At 44.2% G+C, this 23,172-nt stretch overlaps 2 protein-coding genes and 1 pseudogene across 17 annotated transcripts in view; all 3 read right to left on the bottom strand.

Moving 5' to 3' along the window:
* The window catches only part of LOC138245662 (protocadherin gamma-C3-like), an 830,748-nt gene that overhangs the window by 375,456 nt on the left and 432,120 nt on the right, over positions 1 to 23,172 (bottom strand). The window lies entirely within an intron of this gene.
* On the bottom strand, positions 7,403 to 10,101 carry LOC138245833 (protocadherin gamma-A6-like). The gene has a single exon (XM_069199788.1). The coding sequence runs from the start codon at positions 10,058 to 10,060 to the stop codon at positions 7,403 to 7,405; it is 2,658 nt and encodes an 885-aa protein (XP_069055889.1). The 5' UTR covers positions 10,061 to 10,101.
* LOC138245819 (protocadherin gamma-A12 pseudogene) lies at positions 18,835 to 21,583 on the bottom strand (annotated as a pseudogene).

Genomic DNA, 23,172 nt, shown 5'->3' with positions numbered 1-23,172 from the left:
CTATCGATACCACTTTATACCCCTTCATAATATGGACAGAGTGTTGCACAAGACGCACTGCGCTTTCGCTAATGAAGTGTGTTCCTTGCGACCGCCAGGATTTACTTCGTGAGTTGGGTACTGCGGGTGGTGCTAGGGGTTTGCAATTGCCTATGTAAAGAAAGCAACCTCAGTGTGACCGGGGACACTGTGCTTACATGTGACCCCCCCGACCCTCGGCCTACTGCAAGCCTGCCGGTTTGCCATCAGCGGACAGGACAGTTTAACGCACTCGCCGCCATTATTCCATAGGTACCAAGGACCCGCTGTGCAGATTCGCAGCCCTGTGCCCAGGGAGCGAATGAGAGACAGAACGGAGCTGTGCGGTCCAACAACCTCAGCCAGACCAACGTTTCAATTCAAAGCTCGGGTAATAAAGAGACACCTCGTCTGTTCTTACAAGGGTAAAGGTGACCAGCGCGCGGTAGCGCACGCCAAGGCTTGGCGACAAGGGGACGACATGGACTATCCCTCATCCCAGCCCGACCTGTGGCAGCGGACCTCGAGGGAAGGTGAGTGCCGGCTGACTGCGCTCTGACTGCATCCTTCCCCGAGTGTCCCGAGTGGGATATGGTTGCCGAACAATCCGGGGGAATTCGGCAGCTTACGAGGTGTCAGAGAAGATGAGATACATGTTTTTTCTTCCAGCGGTGAGTAGTGCAGAACATTACGAGTTAGGTAACTTTACTGCCGATAGTAGCCACTGGCTTGCTCACACTTGTAAATTCCTCAAACTAATCAGGACAGCTCAAGCAGCCTCCAATCAGAGTAGCTGCCACTTTGTTTATCATATGTAATTCATTTAGAATAAGGGAGTAGGTGATCCACTGGTGCATCAATGCTGACGTGCGGCGAGAGGCAGCCCGTGCCTATAATTCACTGGAGGAGTCAGGCTGAGCCAAGGGTGCGTATTAAGGTTCACAGCTGAGTCAACAGCTACCCCTGAAAGATGGAGACTGGCCTTGTCCGCCTCCACCACAGGTCTGTAAAACTGAGGCCAAAGCACAATGCCGCGCGCCTCTAATATCCATTCAGTTCAGTAAAGTGAATTCATTTGACCTGATATTGCTCTGAGTTAGTACTTTATTTTGTGACAGAAGAATTCGGAGCAGAAGGAAACAAGCGATGTTCACTGTTTCATATCTGACATCAAGGAACCACCTCACACAAATATCGGGGTAAATCAATCCACTTTACTCACTGCGGGTGCATAGAACCAGGTGTGCTTGACTGAGCCGGCAAAGTCCACCAAGATACGAGCCCTGCGCTTTATGTGAGCAGGTGTGCGAGGCACAGGAGCGAGTCCAGTACAGTTATTAAGCGCTACTCGACAGTGAGGAGACACGTGGCATTGATGTCACTCTAATAAGTCCACCAGTGATTGGGGGTGTGAGCTGGTCTTGGTGCCACCCACATCCTGCATGTTAGGACAGGACGCCCACAGCAGCAGACGGGCAGAGCAGACGACGGATGCTCCCTTATAAATATGTGATGTCCCGGCATGCATTGGCGTGGGAGGGACAAAGAGTTAAAGCTGGCGCTAGGCCTCCACTTTCAACCAAAGGATCAGATACGAGGAGATAAAGGCCCATTAGAGGTTAAAGGTCAGACTGGAAGACGTGTTAGCAGCGCCAAGCCTATTACTCGTTGAACTGCACGTTAAAGGGTTAACATACATTCTCATGTGGAAGCCTGCTAGGATGTCAAAATCGTAACTGATCCCAAAGACAAAATACTATTTTTCTAGCTTCCTATTATTTCCACGTTAATTGGAGAACACTTTAATAACGTGAACGTGCACACGAGGAGCACTTTGCAGTGCGCTCCCGAGAGCTTTGTGATTGGTCTCATAATATCTGTATTTAATGCACCTCCAGAATAGTACTAGCGGTGAAAGTCGGGGTAATGGCGCGGCCCTAAGATACACCGCATCTTAAAACAGGGACAGCTGCCAGCGCATTGAAACAGCTTGTGTTTCTATGCAAAGCGTTATTTGACACCCTCTTCTATACTGAGATCACTCGTCAATGTTTACGGCGCTGAAATTCCTGAGATAAGTAAAGTCACGTATTCCAATCCTCCACAAACCAGACACAGAGTTACCCGTTTTCCTCCAGTTAAGTACGGGGCGCATCCGGTCTCTCGCACACCCTGCCGCGGAGAGACACGTAAGAAGGCAGCTAAGGTTATTGTTTCACACTAGATCGGTTATTGAGCGTGAACACTGACTAACTAACAGTATCTAAACACAAGTGAAATCCACGACTAGAACAACCAACGGAATGTAGGGAATGAGCGTGCAGACCAGGCTGACTGTGACACTGTCCAAACTCGGCAAATACTCTCTATCCCAACATGATCCGGACTCCATCCAAAGAAAAACATACTTTTTTTTCATATTCAGGAGATGAGTAAAGTTCCCCCTCTGCAGATACACACCGAGGTCTATTATCAGTCTTAAGTATCACACTCCTGGCCCACACACTGTGCAGCAACTGAAGAACGTTACAAACAACTCTTCTGACCCACATTTCCCCCCTGCACCGCTGCTTGCAGCCCTGCACACAATTCTTATGTACCCCCCACACACTTTTTTTCTGAACTAACCAGGGATTGGTGACACCAACCATGGGGCAACTGCTCAGCACATATACTAACAAAAAACATGACCATCACTTTGAATAGATATTTGTATAAAACATGGACAGTTCTTCTCACTGTACCCGGCAAATTACAACACACACATGGAAGCACTGAGTATCATCATATTATCGCTTGTAGGACTGACATATTACACTTAGCCAGAGAAAATAGGGTTTTTCCTGCTGGGTGACACCCTGTGGCTGGTGTGTAACACTTCACACAGCGTGTGCTCTATGACTGATGGTCGGAAACACAAATTATGTGCTTTAGATGTCAGCTTAGGCCTCTGAGCTCCGAGATGTCATTGTTTGCCGAGGCCACTGTGCTTTTTGCAGTTTTTGAGAGCCTAACGCAAAATACTGATTGGAAATTCATGTAGACCCTTGTGCATGCTGAAAGCTAGCAGTGGAGTTAGGATTCACCTAGGAACAGTCTAAAGTTCGTTTAACATTTTACTGCTTATATGCAATCAATTAAATTACTTTATTCCAATTTATAGATGGGGACGCTCTAAGAATCCGGCCTCATGTTTACAAATGCTGATTTCTGTTATATTAGTGTTTTTTTCCCCAACAATGATCATAACTGGTAGTAACCGATACCAGTCGCAGAGAACACAAACCACATGATGCCAGACACGAAAACTGAACTGTGGTAACATTAAGAACGTTAATAGAAGCGCTTTCAGGTAAACATACATGGACAACCTACTAGAATGTTGGGATATTTAAATTCTTTTTTAAAATTTATTTACAGAACATACCAATTAGACTCGGTCAGTCCTGGTTTAATGGTATGGGCTCAAGTTTCAATTTAAGGTGATAAGTGAAAGGACCGAAATTGCCTTTCATAACTAGATGGAACAGAGGTGAACACATCCAGGAATGCAATTCTGTGCACCTCACCCGCAACAGACACATAAAAACAACTTATTTATGGTTGAACTTTCAAATCATTATAACGAGTCCTGAATAATTACATAAGAACGTCCATCGATAAAGGACACTAAGTGATTTTGTACGAACCATTAAGTATAAAAACACGTTAATGCACAGCAACGTGGTGAATTACTCGAACTGTAACTAGGACCAATGCCTCCAAGGGTCATGATTCAATTCACAATTTCTCCTCCTGCCGAATCATTTTAGACCCAGAAACATCCGCAGAAAGCAGAATGTTCATGGGTGCCCAGTGTCCCGACTTGAGAAAAGCAAACTCATTCCTCCCAGAACCCGGGGCAACAGCGACCTCATAAGAGCAGGTCAGAGTCCCATTATTGGAAGGTTGATGTGAATCTTGGACCAACGTGAGAACGAACAGTAGACTCAAATATTTTGGGGGAACCATCTGGAACAACAGAGAACCATCAGGTCCAAACAGGATAGAGGATCTGAGAAGCATTATCATTCTGATCATCAATAAACAACCTCAATGAGACATTACTGCTGAGAGGAGGAGACCCAAAGGTCCTGCCCCTTGACCTGGAAGTGAAACCGCCTGAGCTGTTCACAGTCATGGGGCCTTTCGACGTAGATCACCACAGAATGGGATTTGATGGTGACACAGGAAGTACGAGGGGTGCCACCAAGTGATTACCATGTGCAAAACAAGTGACACTGGTGTTTAGCTCCACATCTAGACCAGGTCCCTTTAGACCGTGAATGAAGGCACTAGTAGTACTTTTCTCTGGAGCAAACATCTGGGAGGAAGATTTACAAAAATGTGAAGGTTATATTTTATGTTGGATAGATGACTCTAGAGGAGAAGTTCCTCTGTCTGTGACATGAGTGTGATATTGTATAATCTGAGAGCTTCCCTGTCCAGTGTGTTTGTGTCACAATGTTGCAGTGCTTTGCAAGTGATGAACAAAATATAAAAGGTACGTTTTCTTGATGATGACACACAACTTCGTCATTTTCTCATGAACCTTTATCATTAAACCTGAATACCACTACCATTGTACATGGGGAGGAGTTCTCTGGGAGTGGACTGAAGACAGATCTGAAAGTTACCTCGGGAGCATTACTCTCCTCACCCTCAACTTCTATAGGTACCCGAGATAAAGCAACATGCCCTCCTCAATCTTCATTTCCAGTACCATTATGTATAAAGTTATCTTCTCAAAATCTAGGGTCCTCTTCATTACTAAAATCAAATTTATTGTGCTGATTGACAGACGTGTGGCTGAAAAAGTAGGTTATTTTGCCCATAATCTTTAGCTTTGCCTTTCGAGTGAAGCACCACTGAGTTATTTGCTGGTCCTTCACTAATGATGGCTCTGTAGATCTCTTGAATAAACACTGGGAAACTGTCATTAGTATTGAGAATAATAATAGTAATGTTCGGAGTATCAGACCTCCTTGGATAACCCCCATCAGAGGGAGTGAGAGTCAAGTAGTGATGACTTTCTTTTTCAAGGTATAAGGCTATTTCCAGCACCAATTAAGCACTTTTGTAGCCATCGCTGCTCACTTTTTCTCATAAGACAAAATGTAGGTTTGGACTCCGCTTACAGCCATGCAGGGTATTATGATGACCCCAACATTGCGAGTTCCTAACAAAGAAGCATCAAATAGTTCTAAATTAAATAGATTTTCCACAACAACCCTGAAGCTGAGGGAACAGCTGGTTGATTCACTTCATGCTTATTCTCAGTTTATCTGACCACTGACATGACAGCTCCCAGTTTTGGTTAAAAAAAAATCGTTCTCAGCGGCAGAGGCAATGCAAAATGTCCTGTCAGACAAATGTGTACCGTTTAACCAAAAATCCTTTGCTCTATTTCCAACAACAGTTCCCCTTTTCAATTCTTCAACTACTGAATATTGTATCTATTGAGACACACCTCGGAGAGAAGAAAAGTATAGCATAGATTCTGGTACTTGATGTATGCCTCTGGATGCTGTAGGTCCTGGGTGTGCTCCCATTCTAGCGGTAATCAGGAATGCTCGTGTACATACTTACCATCAGAAAAGTTGAGATTTTCAATATTCCAGTAAAAGCACAACCATAAACTAGAGGTGGTCGAGCCAACAAAGATGCAGGGACTGCTGAGCTACAAGTCTGGCTCAGCACATAGCGAGCCCATACCTGAGCAGGGTCCTGAAAATGTTTGCTATGTAAATCATACAACAAACATGAAATAAAATGTGATAAGGTCTCTTCAAAACTCAAAAAATTGGTTTCTTTAAGCCATGGAAGCTTTGGCATTAACACGTATCATTACAGCAGTTCACTGAGAAGTACTTATTAAAACTGATAGTTTTTAAACATGAACCATTAGTGAACTAAGAGGCAAGGCATTTGTCATGTATACGCTGTACATGACCGACAGTATTATATGGCAATGTTGTAGTCTATTAAATCAAACACAATAGGTTTTTGTACAACTGGTATTCTGAACTCACATACTTGAAAGTGCTTCAATTATGTGCAATAATGATGAATAAAGTGTTTTGGTGAAATAAAATATCCCTAAAATCACACAATTTAAGCAGGGAACCGTGACTTACCTAGGTTGTATTTTGTACAAATCAGCCAGTAAATGGATATCTATTTGTCCTTCCTTACGTTAAGGCTTTAATTTTACCTCTTAGTTCATTTTATGCAGTTTGTACATAGCACACACTCAACTCAAAGGTATTGTAGCACTTTCATGAGCACCAGTTACATTACACCAGGGCACATTCATTGTTTTTAGGCACAGGGATATTAAGTGACTTGTCCAGAATCATAGGATGCTGAGCCAACTCTAAGCCTTGAACTTGGTTCCCTAGTTCCAAAATTGGCAGCTCTGGCCATAACGCCACATACTGGTTAGAGAGAGGGTGGCAGGCAGAAGACACATGCAAGCTCGGCTAGTTCTGGGCTCCAGATTCCAATAGGACCTTGAGCAGAGGCAGAGCTAAGCTTCAAACTTGAGCCTGGCTTGAGCTTTCAGCGAGGCACCCATCTCTACTATAAAACCTTTAAATGTGAATCCGTGCTTCACTGGACATCGTAAACTGAAAAGGGTGTTTGCAGTGAGATTGCATGATATTACCCCCTCCATCGCGTGTTTGACAACAGAGGCAACAAGTAGTGCCCTGCCCAATTTCAGACACAATACATAAATATCGCTGATCCACCTCAAAAAACCATTAAACTATCATTTAAACTAAATACATATAAACAAAATAAGTGTACTACAAATGGGCACATTAATGAAAGTAAAATATTAATGTTTCGCATTAACACACGCAACATAGAATAATGATTTTTGTTTTTGCTAGTTCTCACTAGCTAATTAGAAACTATTAAGGAAATAAAGGATGCAAGGAACCATATTTGCAATGTTTCAAGGAATAAAGGCATAAAGGACTTCCAAAAGAATGCAACCAGACTAGAAATGCAGAAAAGCGAATCATTGAGTTAATATCTCATTCTAAAAGAAAGGGAAAAAAACCAGCAACATTAATGAAACAAGCAACCATTCAAGAAATGGTAATGGGGAAACTATCAAACTGCACTGTAATAGCTGACGAAGCATGGACGAAGAAGCGTGATGTGACGGCGCTGCAAAATAACTTAATTTGGCAAACTAATGTTAAATGCATGAAGATTGCTTATGTATTTAATATTTTCATTTCTAGTTGGTCATATTTCCGTTACTTTGAAACTTAATGAATATTGGACTATGTTGTCTGCTCCCCAAAAAGAACACCACAGATGATTCAGTGCATTATTCATTTGAATAGAGCAATAGAACATAATGCAAAATAAGTAAACTTACTTGAATGAAAGGCTGGTCCTCTTTTCCTATACTTAAGAAATCATCAACTAGAAGCGGTTCTTGTGCCTGGAATTTATTATTTTCTGAAAGTTTATTTAAATCGTTTGAAAGTGGGAACTTGAGTTGACTTTTATTGGAGTCTGCAGTTAAATAGGAATCATGAGAATAGGTCTGAAGAAAAGCTCTGACTCCATCAATGCCAACAAATTGACAGGCAGGAAGTGAATTGAAGTTAACCCCAGATGACTCACAGAGCTGGGATTTCCTCCAGTGGTGAAGCCTGATGGCCAAAAGAAGAATGATCAGGAAAAGGAACAAGAAGGAAACTACAGCAACAGCAATCACCAGATACAGGGTGAGGTTTGACTCCATGTCTGCGGGAGCTGAAGGGTTACTTATATCATGAAGCATTTCTGGCAGACTGTCTGCCAGCACTATGGTGAGTGTAACTGAAGACGAGAGAGGGGTCTTCCCATTGTCTTTCACTAACACCACCAGGACTTGCTTTACAGAGTCTTTTTCCATAATGGAGCGAGCTGTCCTAATTTCTCCACTGTGAGGGCCTACAGTAAACAGTCCATGGTCTGTGGACCGCAGTAACTGGTAGGAAAGCCAGGAATTCTGCCCAGAATCAGAATCAACAGCGATCACCTTAGTGATCAGATAACCTGGATCACAGTAGCGAGGAGCCATTTCCATTCCAGAGGAGCCATCTGTGGGGGTAGATGGATATAATATTTCAGGAGTGTTGTCATTCTGATCCTGTATAAAGAATGTCACAGTAACATTGCTCATAAGAGTTGGAGAACCACCATCTTGAGCTTTCACTTGGATTTGAAATTCTCTGAAGTGCTCAAAGTCAAAAGAATGAATAGCATATATGACACCGGAGTCTGAATTAATAGATATGTAGGAAGAAAATAGAGTACCTTCAATGTGTCCATCAATAATGGAGTAACTGATTTTGGCATTCTTATCCCAATCCATATCTGTTGCCTTGGCTCTAAATATGGAAGTGCCTTCAGGTATATTTTCCATTACAGAGGCGCTATATGACAATTGATGAAATACAGGGGGATTATCATTTTCATCTGTAATCTGAAGGTTTATGCTTTTGGTTTGAGACAGTGGCGGAGTTCCACTGTCTGTGGCTGTAATTGTTATGTTATACTGTGAAACTTGTTCCCTATCCAAAGCACCATTAGTTACCAAGTTATAATATCTTCCAATTGATTTATTCAACTGAAAAGGCAGATGGGGTGGCAAAAAGCAAGTAATCTTTCCATGCTCTCCCGAATCCCTATCGTATACCTCCAGAACAGCAATGACTGTACCAAGTGGACTGTTTTCTGGTACCTGATTAAGTACAGACGACATCGAAATCTCTGGGTTATTATCATTCACGTTAATGACTTCTAGCAAAACTTTGCAGCGTGATGAGAGACTGCCATCACTCCCTCGGACTTCAAACTCATAAAATTCGGACTCTTCAAAATCCAGATTTTCAATCAAAGATATTTCTCCAGTTTTAGAGTTCAGTTTGAGTTTCTGAACAATGTTTTCCTCCATTTTGCTAAAGGAATATGTTATCTCTGCGTTTGTTCCCTGGTCAATATCAACAGCAGTAACGAAACCCACAACAGTTCCTTTGGGCACATTTTCCGGTACACTGATCTTATAGACAGACTGATTGAAAACGGGTGCATTGTCATTGAAATCCTGCACGTTGACATGTATCTGTAGGGTGCCTGATCTGACCGGATCGCCCCCATCGGTGGCTGTGAGAATCAAGTTGTGAACGTCCTGTTCCTCTCGGTCTAATGATTTCTCTAGGACCAGTTCTGCATACTTCGTGCCATCTGCACTGCTTTTTATATCCAGCGTGAAGTGTTTGTTGTCACTGAGTTGATAGCTCTGAAGAGAGTACACTCCCACATCTGCATCGTGTGCTTCGGGCAGCACAAACCGGGTCCCGGGGGCAGTTATTTCAAGGACTTGTAATATTATTTGGTCATCAGTAAATGCGGGGGAATTGTCATTAATATCTAGAATCTCCACTTCAACCTCATACACTTTCATCATGTTCTTCGGAATAATCTCTACATTTAATAGACAGCGGGTTGCTTTTCTACACAAGTTTTCTCTGTCAATTCTTTCATTGACATTTAAATGTCCATTTCTTAAATTAAGAGCAAAATACTGCTTCCTACCTATGGTTTCGATCCGGGCTCCGCCTTCTGATAACTCCTTTGTATCCATCGCTAAATCCAAAGCCACATTCCCAATAAAAGATCCTTTCCTCATTTCCTCCGGAATGGAATAACGTAGCTGTACAGAAGCGGCTCCACAGACTGTCAGCAGAGTAACAAGAAGCAGCAGAGGAGCCCCGGAGTAACAGCGCCTAGGTGTCTGAGCCCCGGAGAAACAGCGCCTAGGTGTCTGAGCCCCGGAGTAACAGCGCCTCGATGTCTGAGCACCAGAGCAACAGCGCCTCGATGTCTGAGCACCAGAGCAACAGCGCCTCGGTTTCTGAGCCCCGCAGTAACAGCGCCTTGAGGTCTGAGCCCTGGAGTAACAGCGCCACAGGGTTTGGGCCATTCCATGCATAGTCTGGAAAGAACGGCAAGTGGACTTCACCCAAGGAGAGTCTGCAGTGCACCGAGACTCTCGGCAATGTTCCCTTCTATACGGGAATGCTGTGTTGTAACCACGTGGTTTGAATTATCTCTGCGTGTTTTCTTCTGTGGTGGGTGAACAGCGGCGCTCAGTGTCCTAATCAGTAACTGCAGCAGTTCTCAAACACAGAAATGCTGCTACAGATGTGTTTCTACTTTCACTTTCATTGGCTGAAGCCCCCCACACTCGAGAAGTAAAAATAGGAATCAAAGACCCACCCTTCATTACATAGGAGGCTTAAGTCACCAGACTATGTATGACTTTCATAGAATAAATAATGTATTTAATCCATTTAAACTAGATAATCAACTTTTACATTGAAATCGCATGTGTAGCCGTGTAAGGAAACTATTTTAACAAGCGCCCATGGTATAGAGGTCATGCAAGTGTTGTATCTCGCAGTAGATGTTACGATTTCAGAGCGCACACTGCATTGCTGCTATCGATACCACTTTATACCCCTTCATAATATGGACAGAGTGTTGCACAAGACGCACTGCGCTTTCGCTAATGAAGTGTGTTCCTTGCGACCGCCAGGATTTACTTCGTGAGTTGGGTACTGCGGGTGGTGCTAGGGGTTTGCAATTGCCTATGTAAAGAAAGCAACCTCAGTGTGACCGGGGACACTGTGCTTACATGTGACCCCCCCGACCCTCGGCCTACTGCAAGCCTGCCGGTTTGCCATCAGCGGACAGGACAGTTTAACGCACTCGCCGCCATTATTCCATAGGTACCAAGGACCCGCTGTGCAGATTCGCAGCCCTGTGCCCAGGGAGCGAATGAGAGACAGAACGGAGCTGTGCGGTCCAACAACCTCAGCCAGACCAACGTTTCAATTCAAAGCTCGGGTAATAAAGAGACACCTCGTCTGTTCTTACAAGGGTAAAGGTGACCAGCGCGCGGTAGCGCACGCCAAGGCTTGGCGACAAGGGGACGACATGGACTATCCCTCATCCCAGCCCGACCTGTGGCAGCGGACCTCGAGGGAAGGTGAGTGCCGGCTGACTGCGCTCTGACTGCATCCTTCCCCGAGTGTCCCGAGTGGGATTTGGTTGCCGAACAATCCGGGGGAATTGGGCAACTTACGAGGTGTCAGAGAAGATGAGATACATGTTTTTTCTTCCAGCGGTGAGTAGTGCAGAACATTACGAGTTAGGTAACTTTACTGCCGATAGTAGCCACTGGCTTGCTCACACTTGTAAATTCCTCAAACTAATCAGGACAGCTCAAGCAGCCTCCAATCAGAGTAGCTGCCACTTTGTTTATCATATGTAATTCATTTAGAATAAGGGAGTAGGTGATCCACTGGTGCATCATTGCTGACGTGCGGCGAGAGGCAGCCCGTGCCTATAATTCACTGGAGGAGTCAGGCTGAGCCAAGGGTGCGTATTAAGGTTCACAGCTGAGTCAACAGCTACCCCTGAAAGATGGAGACTGGCCTTGTCCGCCTCCACCACCGGTCTATAAAACTGAGGCCAAAGCACAATGCCGCGCGCCTGTAATGTCCATTCAGTTCAGTAAAGTGAATTCCTTTGACCTGATATTGCTCTGAGTTAGTGCTTTATTTTGTGACAGAAGAATTCGGAGCAGAAGGAAACAAGCGATGTTCACTGTTTCATATCTGACATCAAGGAACCACCTCACACAAATATCGGGGTAAATCAATCCACTTTACTCACTGCGGGTGCATAGAACAGTCCCTGATCCGGCAAAGTCCACCATGATCCGAGCCCTGCGCTTTATGTGAGCGAGGTGTGCGAGGCACAGGAGCGAGTCCAGTATAGTTATTAAGCGCTACTCGACAGTGAGGAGACACCGTGGCACTGATGTCACTCTAATAAGTCCACCACTGATCGGGGGTGTGAGCTGGTCTTGGTGCCACCCACAACCTGCATGTTAGGACAGGACGCCCACAGCAGCAGACGGGCAGAGCAGACGACGGATGCTCCCTTATAAATATGTGATGTCCCGGCATGCTTTACCGTGGGAGGAACAGGGAGTTAAAGCTGGCGCTAGACCTCCACTTTCAACCAAAGGATCGGATACAAGGAGATAAAGGCATCCATTAGAGTTTAAAGGTCAGACCGAAAGACGTGTTAGCAGCGCCAAGCCTATTACTCGTTGAACTGCACGTTAAAGGGTTAACATACATTCTCATGTGGGAGCCTGCTAGGATGTCAAAATCATAACTGATCCCGAAGACAAAATACTCTTTTTCTAGCTTCCTATTATTTCCACGTTAATTGGAGAACACTTTAATAACGAGAACGTGCACACGATGAACACTTTGCAGTGCGCTCCCGAGAGCTTTGCAATTGGTCTCATAATATCTGTATTTAATGCACCTCCAGAATAGTACTAGCGGTGAAAGTCGGGGTAATGGCGCAGCCCTAAGATACACCGCATCTTAAAACAGGGACAGCTGCCAGCGCATTGAAACAGCTTGTGTTTTAATGCAAAGCGTTATTTGACACCCTCTTCTATACTGAGATCACTCGTCAATGTTTACAGCGCTGAAATTACTGAGATAAGTAAAGTCACGTTTTCCAATCCTCCACAGGCCAGACACAGAGTTACCCGTTTTCCTCCGGTTAGGGAAAAGCGCCCGCACCGAAGTGGGGGGGCGCGGCCCATTAGGGGTCGGGCCTACAAGGCCCTGGGGCACTCCCCTTCTTTTCCTACGATCTCGCCCTGGGTGCATGGTGTCGGCTGGGTTTCCGTCCTCGCGCGAGGCGTTGGGGGTTGAAGTTCAGCAGCGGGCATGTCGTGGGGCCGACGTTCGTTGTTGGGCCGGATCCGGCCGCCACAAACCAGTGGGGGGCTATTTAAGAGCCCCCCCAAAGAAGGCTAGCCCTTCTTTACCTGTGTGCGGCTGCAGGACCTGTGGAGCAGCCCGCGATTGTTCCACCCACCCTCTCCTTTATGTTAGCAGTTTTGGGAAGTAAGGTTTTGGAAATTGAGATATAAATGTGACTAGTAACAATAGGAGGGGGTCCCCAAGGTGGGGCCCCTGGGAGAACATCTGGGATGGGATCCTGAAGTTCTGAGCCAACCAGCGGATGTATACACCAGATCAGGGGGTAAGAGACATCAGATCGCTGGGGGGGAACATGGGGCTCCAGCTCTTGGCTCCCCCCATTACACCCCAGGGCTGATTGGTGTTTGGAAGGGGGGCGGAACCCGAAACATGAGGACAAGGTACGGTGTAGTCAGGGTAACCGCCCCTCCTACGGATACAGGTGAGACATGGGTCACCTGTGTGGTCCAATGGTGGTTCAGGACAGGAAAGGACAGATTGATTTATGGTCACAAGAAATTCTCGTTAACATGTAAATAAAAATGTTTTCTTAAATGATTAACCTTTGCTATACTTGCTATTAATATTTTGGCTTGTTGAGTTATGAGATGTTTTGAAATATGTCTTTAAAAATAAAATAACCTCTTCCAACGATAAAAAACTTGTTGCTCTGTGTATTCCTGGCGGGGGGAGTGTGGGCTGTTTTGGAGGCCTTCGGATCTTAAGTACGGGTCGCATCCGGTCTCTCGCACACCCTGCCGCGGAGAGAAACGTCAGGCGCCTGGTAAGAAGGCAGTTAAGGGTGTTGTTTCACACTAGATCGGTTATTGAGCGTGAACACAGACTGACTAACAGTATCTAAACACAAGTGAAATCCACGACTAGAACCACCAACGGAATGTAGGGAATGAGCGTGCAGACCAGGCTGACTGTGACATTGTCCAAACTCGGCAAATACTCTCTATCCCAACATGATCTGGACTTCATTAAGAGAAAAAACAAACTTTTATTTCATATTCAGGAGATGGGTAAAGTTCCCCCTCTGCAGATACACACTGAGGTCTAATATCAGTCTTAAGTATCACACTCCTGACCCACACACTGTGCAGCAACTGAAGAACGTTACAAACAACTCTTCTAACCCACATTTCCCCTCTGCACCGCTGCTTGCACCCACTGCACACAATTCTTATGTACCCCCCACACACTTTTTTTCTTTCTGAACTAACCAGGGATTGGTGACACCAACCATGGGGCAACTGCTCAGCACACATACTAACAAAAAACATGACCATCACTTTGAATAGATATTTATATAAAACATAGACAGTTCTTCTCACTGTACCCGGCAAATTACAACATACACATGGAAGCACTGAGTATCATCATATTATCGCTTGTAGGACTGACATATTACACTGAGCCAGACCAACAGTGCTTTTTCCTGCTGGGTGGCACCACGTGGCTGGTGTTAAACACTTTACACAGCGCGAGCTCTATGTCTGATGGTCGGAAACACAAATTATGTGCTTTAGATGTCAGCTTAGGCCACTGAGCTCCGAGGTGTCATTGTTTGCCGAGGTCACTGTGCTTTTTGCAGTTTTTGAGAGCCTAACGCAAAATACTGACTGGAAATTCATGTAGACCCTTGTGCATGCTGAAAGCGAGCAGTGGAGTTAGGATTCACCTAGGAACAGTCTAAAGTTCGTTTAACATTTTACTGCTTATATGCAATCAATTAAATTACTTTATTCCAATTTATAGAAAGGGACGCTCTAAGAATCCGGCCTCATGTTTGCAAATGCTGATTACTGTTATATTAGCGTTTTTTCCCCAACAATGATCTTAACTGGTAGTAACCGATACCAGTCGCAGAGAACACAAACCACATGATGTCAGACACGAAAACTGAACTGTGGTAACATTAAGAACGTTAATAGAAGCGCTTTCAACTAAACATACATGGACAACCTACTAGAATGTTGGGACATTTCAATTCCTTTTTTTAAATTTATTTACAGAACATACCAATTAGACTCGGTCAGTCCTGGTTTAATGGTATGGGCTCAAGTTTCAATTTAAGGTGATAAGTGAAAGGACCGAAATTGCCTTTCATAACTAGATGGAACAGAGGTGAACACATCCAGGAATGCAATTCTGTGCACCTCACCCGCAACAGACACATAAAAACAACTTATTTATGGTTGAACTTTCAAATCATTATAACGAGTCCTGAATAATTACATAAGAACGTCCATCGATAAAGGACACTAAGTGATTTTGTACGAACCATTAAGTATAAAAACACGTTAATGCACAGCAACGTGGTGAATTACTCGAACTGTAACTAGGACCAATGCCTCCAAGGGTCATGATTCAATTCACAATTTCTCCTCCTGCCGAATCATTTTAGACCCAGAAACATCCGCAGAAAGCAGAATGTTCATGGGTGCCCAGTGTCCCGACTTGAGAAAAGCAAACTCATTCCTCCCAGAACCCGGGGCAACAGCGACCTCATAAGAGCAGGTCAGAGTCCCATTATTGGAAGGTTGATGTGAATCTTGGACCAACGTGAGAACAAACAGCAGACTCAAATATTTTGGGGGAACCATCTGGAACAACAGAGAAGCATCAGGTCCAAACAGGGTAGAGGATCTGAGAAGCATTATCATTCTGATCATCAATAAACAACCTCAATGAGACATTACTGCTGAGAGGAGGAGACCCAAAGGTCCTAGGCCTTGACCTGGAAGTGAAACCGCCTGAGCTGTTCACAGTCATGGGGCCTTTCGACGTAGATCACCACAGAATGGGATTTGATGGTGACACAGGAAGTACGAGGGGTGCCACCAAGTGATTACCATGTGCAAAACAAGTGACACTGGTGTTTAGCTCCACATCTAGACCAGGTCCCTTTAGACCGTGAATGAAGGCACTAGTAGTACTTTTCTCTGGAGCAAACATCTGGGAGGAAGATTTACAAAAATGGGAAGGTTATATTTTATGTTGGATAGATGACTCTAAAGGAGAAGTTCCTCTGTCTGTGACATGAGTGTGATATTGGATAATCTGAGAGCTTCCCTGTTCAGTGTGTTTGTGTCACAATGTTGCAGTGCTTTGCAGGTAATGAAAGAAATATAAAAGGTACGTTTTCTTGATGACACACAACTTCGTCATTTTCTCATGAACCTTTATCATTAAACCTGAATAACACTTCCACTGTACATGGGGAGGAGGTCTCTGGGAGTGGTCTGAAGACAGATATGAAAGTTACCTCGGGAGCATTACTCTCCTCACCCTCAACTTCCATAGGTACCCGAGATTAAGCAACATACTCTCCTCAATCTTCATTTCCAATACCATTATGTATGAAGTCATCTTCTCAAATTCTAGGGTCTTCTTAATTCTTAAAAGATAATTTATTGTGCTAATTGACAGATGTGTGGCTGAAAAAGTAGGTTATTTTGACCCATAGCTTTTAGCTTTGCCTTTCGAGTGAAGCAACACTGAGTTATTTGCTGGTCCTTCGCTAATGATGGCTCTGTAAACCTCTTGAATAAACACTGGGAAACTGTCATTAGTATTGAGAATAATAATAGTAATGTTCGGAGTATCAGACCTCCTTGGATAACCCCCAGCAGAGGGAGTGAGAGTCAAGTAGTGATGATTTTCTTTTTCAAGGTCTAAGGCTATTCCCAGCACCAGTTCAGCACCTTTGCAGCCATCACTGCTCACTTTTTCTCATAAGACAAAATGTAGGTTTGGACTCCGCTTGCAGCCATGCAGGGTATTATGATGACCCCAACATTGCGAGTTCCTAGCAAGGAAGCATCAAATAGATCTAAATTAAATAGATTTTCCACAACAACCCTGAAGCTGAGGTAACAGCTGGTTGATTCACTGCATGTTTCCTCTCTGTTTATCCGACCACTGCCCTAACTGGTCCCAGTTTAAACAAAAAAAAAGAATCATTCTCAGTGGCAGAGGCAATGCAAAATGTCCTGTCAGACAAACGTCTACAGTTTAACCAAAAGTCCTTTGCTCTATTTCCAACAACAGATCCCCTTTTCAATTCTTCAATATTGTATCTATTGAGACACACCTCAGAGAGAAGAAAAATATAGCATAGATTCTGGAACTTGATGTATGCCTCTGGATGCTGCTGGTCCTGGGTGTGCTCCCATTCTAGAGGTCAGGAATGCTAGTGTATATACTTACCATCAGAAAAGCTGAGATTTTCAATACTCCGGTAAAAGCACAACCATAAACTAGAGGTGATCGAGCCAACAAAGTTGCAGGGACTGCCGGGCTACAAGTATGGCTCAGCACATAGCGAGCCCATACCTGAGCAGAGTCCTGAAAATGTTTGCTATGTAAATCATACAACAAACATGAAATAAAATGCGATAAAGTCTCTTCAAAACTCAAAAAATTGTATTTCTTTAAGCCGTTAAAGCTTTGGCATTAGCACGTAACATTACAGCACTTCACTGAGAAGTACATGAACCATTAGTGAACTAAGAGGCAAGGCATTTGTCATGTATACGCTGTACATGACTGACAGTATTATACAGCAATGTTGTAGTCTATTAAATCAAACACAATTGGTTTTTGTACAATTGGTATTCTGAACTCACATACTTGAAAGTGCCTCTATGTGTAATAATGATGAATAAAGTGTTTTGGTGAAATAAAATATTTGCCTAATATCACAATTTAAGCAGCGAACTGTGACTTACCTAGGTTGTATTTTGTACAAATCAGCCAGTAAATGGATATCTATTTGTGTTTTCTTACATTAAGGCTTTAATTTTACCTCTTTGGTCATTTTCTGCAGTTTGTACGTAGCACACACTCAACTCAAAGGTATTGTAGCACTTTTATGAGCACCGGTAACATTACACAAGGATATTAAGTAACTTGTCCAGAATCATAGGATGCTGAGCCAACGCTAAGCCCCAGAATTGGTTCCCTAGTTTCAAAGTTGGCAGCTCTGGCCATAACGCCACATACTGGGTAGAGAGAGGGCGGAAGGCAGAAGATGCATGCAAGCTCGGCTAGTTCTGGGCTCCAGATTCCAATAGGACCTTGAGCAGAGGCAGAGCTAGGCTTCAAAGTTGAGCCTGGCTCAAGCTTTCACTGGGGCACCATCTCTACTATAAAACCTTTAAATGTGAATCCATGCTTCACTGGACATTGTAAACTGAAAAGGGTGATTGTAATGAGATTGCATGATATTACCCCCTCCATTGCGTGTTTGACAACAGAGGCAACAAGTAGTGCCCTGCTCAGTTTCAGACACAATACATAAATATCGCTGATCCACCTCAAAAAAACATTAAACCATCATTTAAACTAAATACATACAAACAAAATAAATGTAATACAAATGGGCACATTAATGAAAGTAAAATATTCCTGTTTCGCATTAACACACGCAACATAGGAATAATGATCTTTGGTTTTGCTAGTTCTCACTTGCTAATTAGAAACTATTAAGGAAATAAAGGATGCAAGGAACCATGTTTGCAATGTTTCAGTGGAAAGGTGTATAAAAGACTTCCAAAAGAATGCAACCAGACTAGAAATGCAGAAAAGCGAATCATTGAGGTAATATCTTAGTCTAAAAGGAAGGGAAAAACAGCAACATTAATGAAACAAGCAACCATTCGAGCAATGGTAATAGGGGAACTATCAAACTGCATTGTAATAGCTGAAGAAGCGTGATGTGACAGAGCTGCAAAATAACTTAATTTGGCAAACTAATGATAAATGCATGAAGATTGCATATATATTTAATATTTTCATTTCTAGTTGGTCATATTTCCGTTAACAAACTGTGTAACCTAATGAATATTGGGCTATGTTGTCTGCTCCCCAAAAAGAACACCACAGATGATTCAGTGCATTATTCATTTGAATAGAGCAATAGAACATAATGCAAAATAAGTAAACTTACTTGAATGAAAGGCTGGTCCTCTTTTCCTATACTTAAGAAATCATCAACTAGAAGCGGTTCTTGTGCCTGGAATTTATTATTTTCTGAAAGTTTATTTGAATCGTTTGAAAGTGGGAACTTGAGTTGACTTTTATTGGAGTCTGCAGTTAAATAGGAATCATGAGAATAGGTTTGAAGAAAAGCTCTGACTCCATCAATGCCAACAAACTGACAGGCAGGAAGTGAATTGAAGTTAACCCCAGATGACTCGCAGAGCTGGGATGTCCTCCAATTGTGAAGCCTGATGCCCAAAAGAAGAATGATCAGGAAAAGGAACAAGAAAGAAACAACAGCAACTGCAATCACCAGGTACAGTGTAAGGTTTGACTCTATGTCTGTGGGAGCGGAAGGGTTACTTATATCTTGAATCATTTCTGGGATACTGTCTGCCAACACTACGGTGATTGTAACTGTAGAAGAGAGAGGGGTCTGCCCGTTGTCCTTCACTGACAACACCAGGAATTGTTTTATTGCATCTTTTTCCATAATGGGACGGGCTGTCCTAATTTCTCCACTGTGGAAACCTACGGTAAACAGACCCTGGTCTGTGGACCTCAGCAGGTGGTAGGAGAGCCAGGCATTTCGTCCGGAATCAGAATCAACAGCTACTACTTTACTGATCAGATAACCCGGTTCAGAGGAGCGAGGAGCCACCTCCACCCCAGAGGAGCCATCTGTGGGGGGTGATGGGTATAATATTTCAGGAGTATTATCATTCTCATCCAGTATATAGAACGTCACAGTGACATTACTGATCAGAGCTGGAGAACCGCCATCTTTAGCTTTTAGTTGGACCTGAAATGTTCTGAACTCTTCAAAGTCGAAGGAGTGAAGTGCATAAATGACACCAGATTCAGAATTGATGGATATGTAAGAAGAGAGCGGAGCATTTCCAATGTGGCCTTCGAGGATAGAGTAAGTGATTTTGGCATTCCTCCCCCAATCCAAGTCTGTTGCTTTCGCTGCAAAAATGGAAGTGCCTTGTCCTAGGTTTTCCTTTATGTAGGCGCTGTATGACATATACTCAAATACCGGTGCATTATCATTTTCATCCATAATCAGCAAGTTTATGGTTTTGTTTTTTGATAATGGGGGAGTTCCACTGTCTGTGGCTGTGACTGTTATATTGTAATATGGAGCCTCTTCCCTGTCCAAAATACCATCAGTTACCAAACTGTAGTAACTTCCAACGGATTTATGCAACTTAAAGGGAAAGTGAGACTGCAGAAAGCAAGTGACCTTTCCATGTTCGCCCGAATCCCTATCGTATATTTGCAGAAGAGCAATGACTGTACCAATCGGGCTGTTTTCTGGTACTTGGTTGATCACAGATGACATCAAAATCTCTGGACTGTTGTCATTCACGTTAATGACCTCTATCAAAACTTTGCATCGTGATGACAGAATCCCATCGCTTCCTCTGATTTCAAATTCATAGAACTCGGACTCTTCAAAATCCAGATTTTCGATCAAAGATATTTCTCCAGTATGGGAATTCAGTTTGAATTTTTGAACAATATTATCCTTCATTTGGTTAAAGGAATATATTACTTCTGAGTTTGATCCCTTGTCAATATCAACGGCTCTGACGCTGCCCACAACCGTACCCTTGTCTGTGTTCTCGGACACACGGATCCTATAAACAGACTCATTAAAAACTGGCGCATTGTCGTTAAAATCCTGCACGTTAATCTCTACCCGCACCGAGCCTGATCTGGCCGGGTCTCCTCCGTCTGTGGCTGTGAGGATCAAGCTGTGAACTTCCTGTTCCTCTCGGTCCAGTGATTTCTCGAGAACGAGTTCTGCGTACTTTCTGCCATCGCTCCTATTATTTACACCCAGAATAAAATATGCATTGTCACTGAGCTGATAGCTCTGAAGAGAATAAATACCAATGTCTGCATCGTGTGCCTCGGGCAGCATAAAACGCATCCCAGGTGCAATAATTTCAGCGATCTGCAATACAACATGCTCATCAGTAAATGTGGGGGAATTGTCATTAATATCTTTAATCTCCACTTCGACTGCATACACCTTCATAATGTTCTTTGAAATAATCTCTACATTTAATACACACTGGGCTAGGCTCCCGCAGACATTTTCTCTGTCAATTCTTTCATTGACATATAAACGTCCATTGTTTACATTAAGGGCAAAATACTGCTTCCTACCTCTGTAATCGATGCGAGCTTCTTCTTCTACAAATTCCTTTACTGTCATGCCCAGATCCAGAGCCACATTCCCAACAAACGATCCTTTCCTCATTTCCTCGGGAATGGAATAACGCAGCTTCCCAGAAGCGGCTCCACAGACTGTCAGCAGAGTAACAAGAAGCAGCAGAGGAGCCCCGGAGTAACATCGCCTCGGTGTCTGAGCCCCGGAGTAACAGCGCCTAGGTGTCTGAGCCCCGGAGTAACATCGCCCCGATGTCTGAGCCCCGGAGTAGCAGCGCCTCGGTGTCTGAGCCCCGGAGTAGCAGCGCCTCGGTGTCTGAGCCCCAGAATAACAGCATCTGTGAGCCCCGAAGCAACAGTGCCTCAGTGTTTGTGCCATAACAGTCCCTCGAATTACCTTCAGCAAATTAAGGTCGGAAAAGAACGCACAGTGGTAGACTTCATCCAAGGCGAATCTGCGGTGCATGAGTCGCACAGCCATTTTCCCTTCTGTCGGGGATGCTGTGTTTGCCAGGAGATTAAAACACCTCTTTGTATGTTTTCTGTGGTGGATGAACAGCGGCGCTCAGTGTTCTAATCGGAAACTGCAGCATTTCTCATTCAGAGCAGTGTTGCTGTTTAACTGTCCCCAAAAGAGGTGTTTCTACTTTCACTTTCATTGGCTGAAGTCCCCTATACTGAGAAACAAAAATAATAGACAGAGACCCATCTCTCATTACACAGAAGATTAAAGTTTCCAGGCTTTTCAGGACTTCGTGGCGTGACCAACTCCTACACTGAAATCACATTTCCAAAGAAAATATTTTAATGAGAGCCAAGGCGACTGGCATGCTAGTGTTCATCATGACTCCAGCAGTAGATTTTATGATTTCTGAGTCCACAGTACAAGACACTGCTGCTTTAACCACCTTCCATTTTGGACAGTCAGATTGTTGAGCGCATCCACTAATAAAGTGTGTTTCCTTGCGATATCCATTAATTACAACATGAGCTAGGTACTGTGGATAGCGCTATGCATTGTATTTGCTCATGTCAAGAAACTAGCTGCTTTTGCTGAGGGTCACTGGTGAAAATAAACCTAGGAGGGAGCAGGGACGCTGAGTTTTCAACTGAACCCCGTGCATCCTCGCTCTACTCCCACTACCGCTTTGCAGACTCGCAGCCCGTGTAGCAAAATGGTGGATGAGAGAAGGAATGTGGTGTAGCAATTTAGGACAGAAAGCGTGCGACTTCAAAACTAAAATAACAAAGAGGCAACTCGTCTCTTCTCAGCAGGGGCAAAGGTGACCAGAGCGAGGTAGCGCACACCTAGGCTTGACGACAAGGGGCCAACATGGATTATCCCTCATCTAAGCCGGACCTGTGGCAGCGGACTTCGAGGGAAGGTGACAGGGTGGTGGACGGCTGCTCTTCCTGCCAGTATGGGAACAGGCCCAGTGCAGAGGCGTCTGACTGCACCCTGACAATATCGTTTCCCAAGTATCCAGGACAGTGGCGAAACGTAACCCCCGCCCTTGCAAAGTACATGGAGGGGGCCCCTGCGGCCTTTTTTCCGGAGCTGTCATGCCCGGGTACTGTGGTTGGGTGGTGGGGGAGGGGCTGCAGTTCGCGCCCGTGGTCCAGAAGTGGGCCATGGTTGGTGTTAACTACTGGGAGAACTCAGCATCTAGTGCGGTGTATGATAAGAGATACGTTAATTTACATTCAAGCGGCGAGTAGTGCACAACATTTACTGCCGATAATAGCCACTGGTTTTTTCAATTTTGAAAACTCTTCAAACTAACCAGCGAGAGTTCATGCAGCCTCCCATCGCCGTACTGCCTCGTTTGTAAGTCATATGAGCGTTAGATACTAGGGGATGCACTGGCACAACATTGCTGGCGTGCGGTGAGAGGCAGCCCGTGCCTATAAGTCACTGGAGGAGTCAGGCTGAGCCAAGGGTGCGTATTAAGATTCACAGCCGAATCAACAGCTACCCCTGAAAGATGGAGACTGGCCTTGTCCGACTCCACCGCAGGTCTGTAAAACTGAGGCCAAAGCACAATGCCGCGAGCCTGTTTTATGCCCATCCAGT

The sequence above is a fragment of the Pleurodeles waltl genome, chromosome 7 (genome assembly GCF_031143425.1).
Source record: "Pleurodeles waltl isolate 20211129_DDA chromosome 7, aPleWal1.hap1.20221129, whole genome shotgun sequence".
Classification (NCBI taxonomy): Eukaryota; Metazoa; Chordata; class Amphibia; order Caudata; family Salamandridae; genus Pleurodeles; species Pleurodeles waltl.
This window is presented reverse-complemented; position numbering and strand designations above follow the sequence as displayed.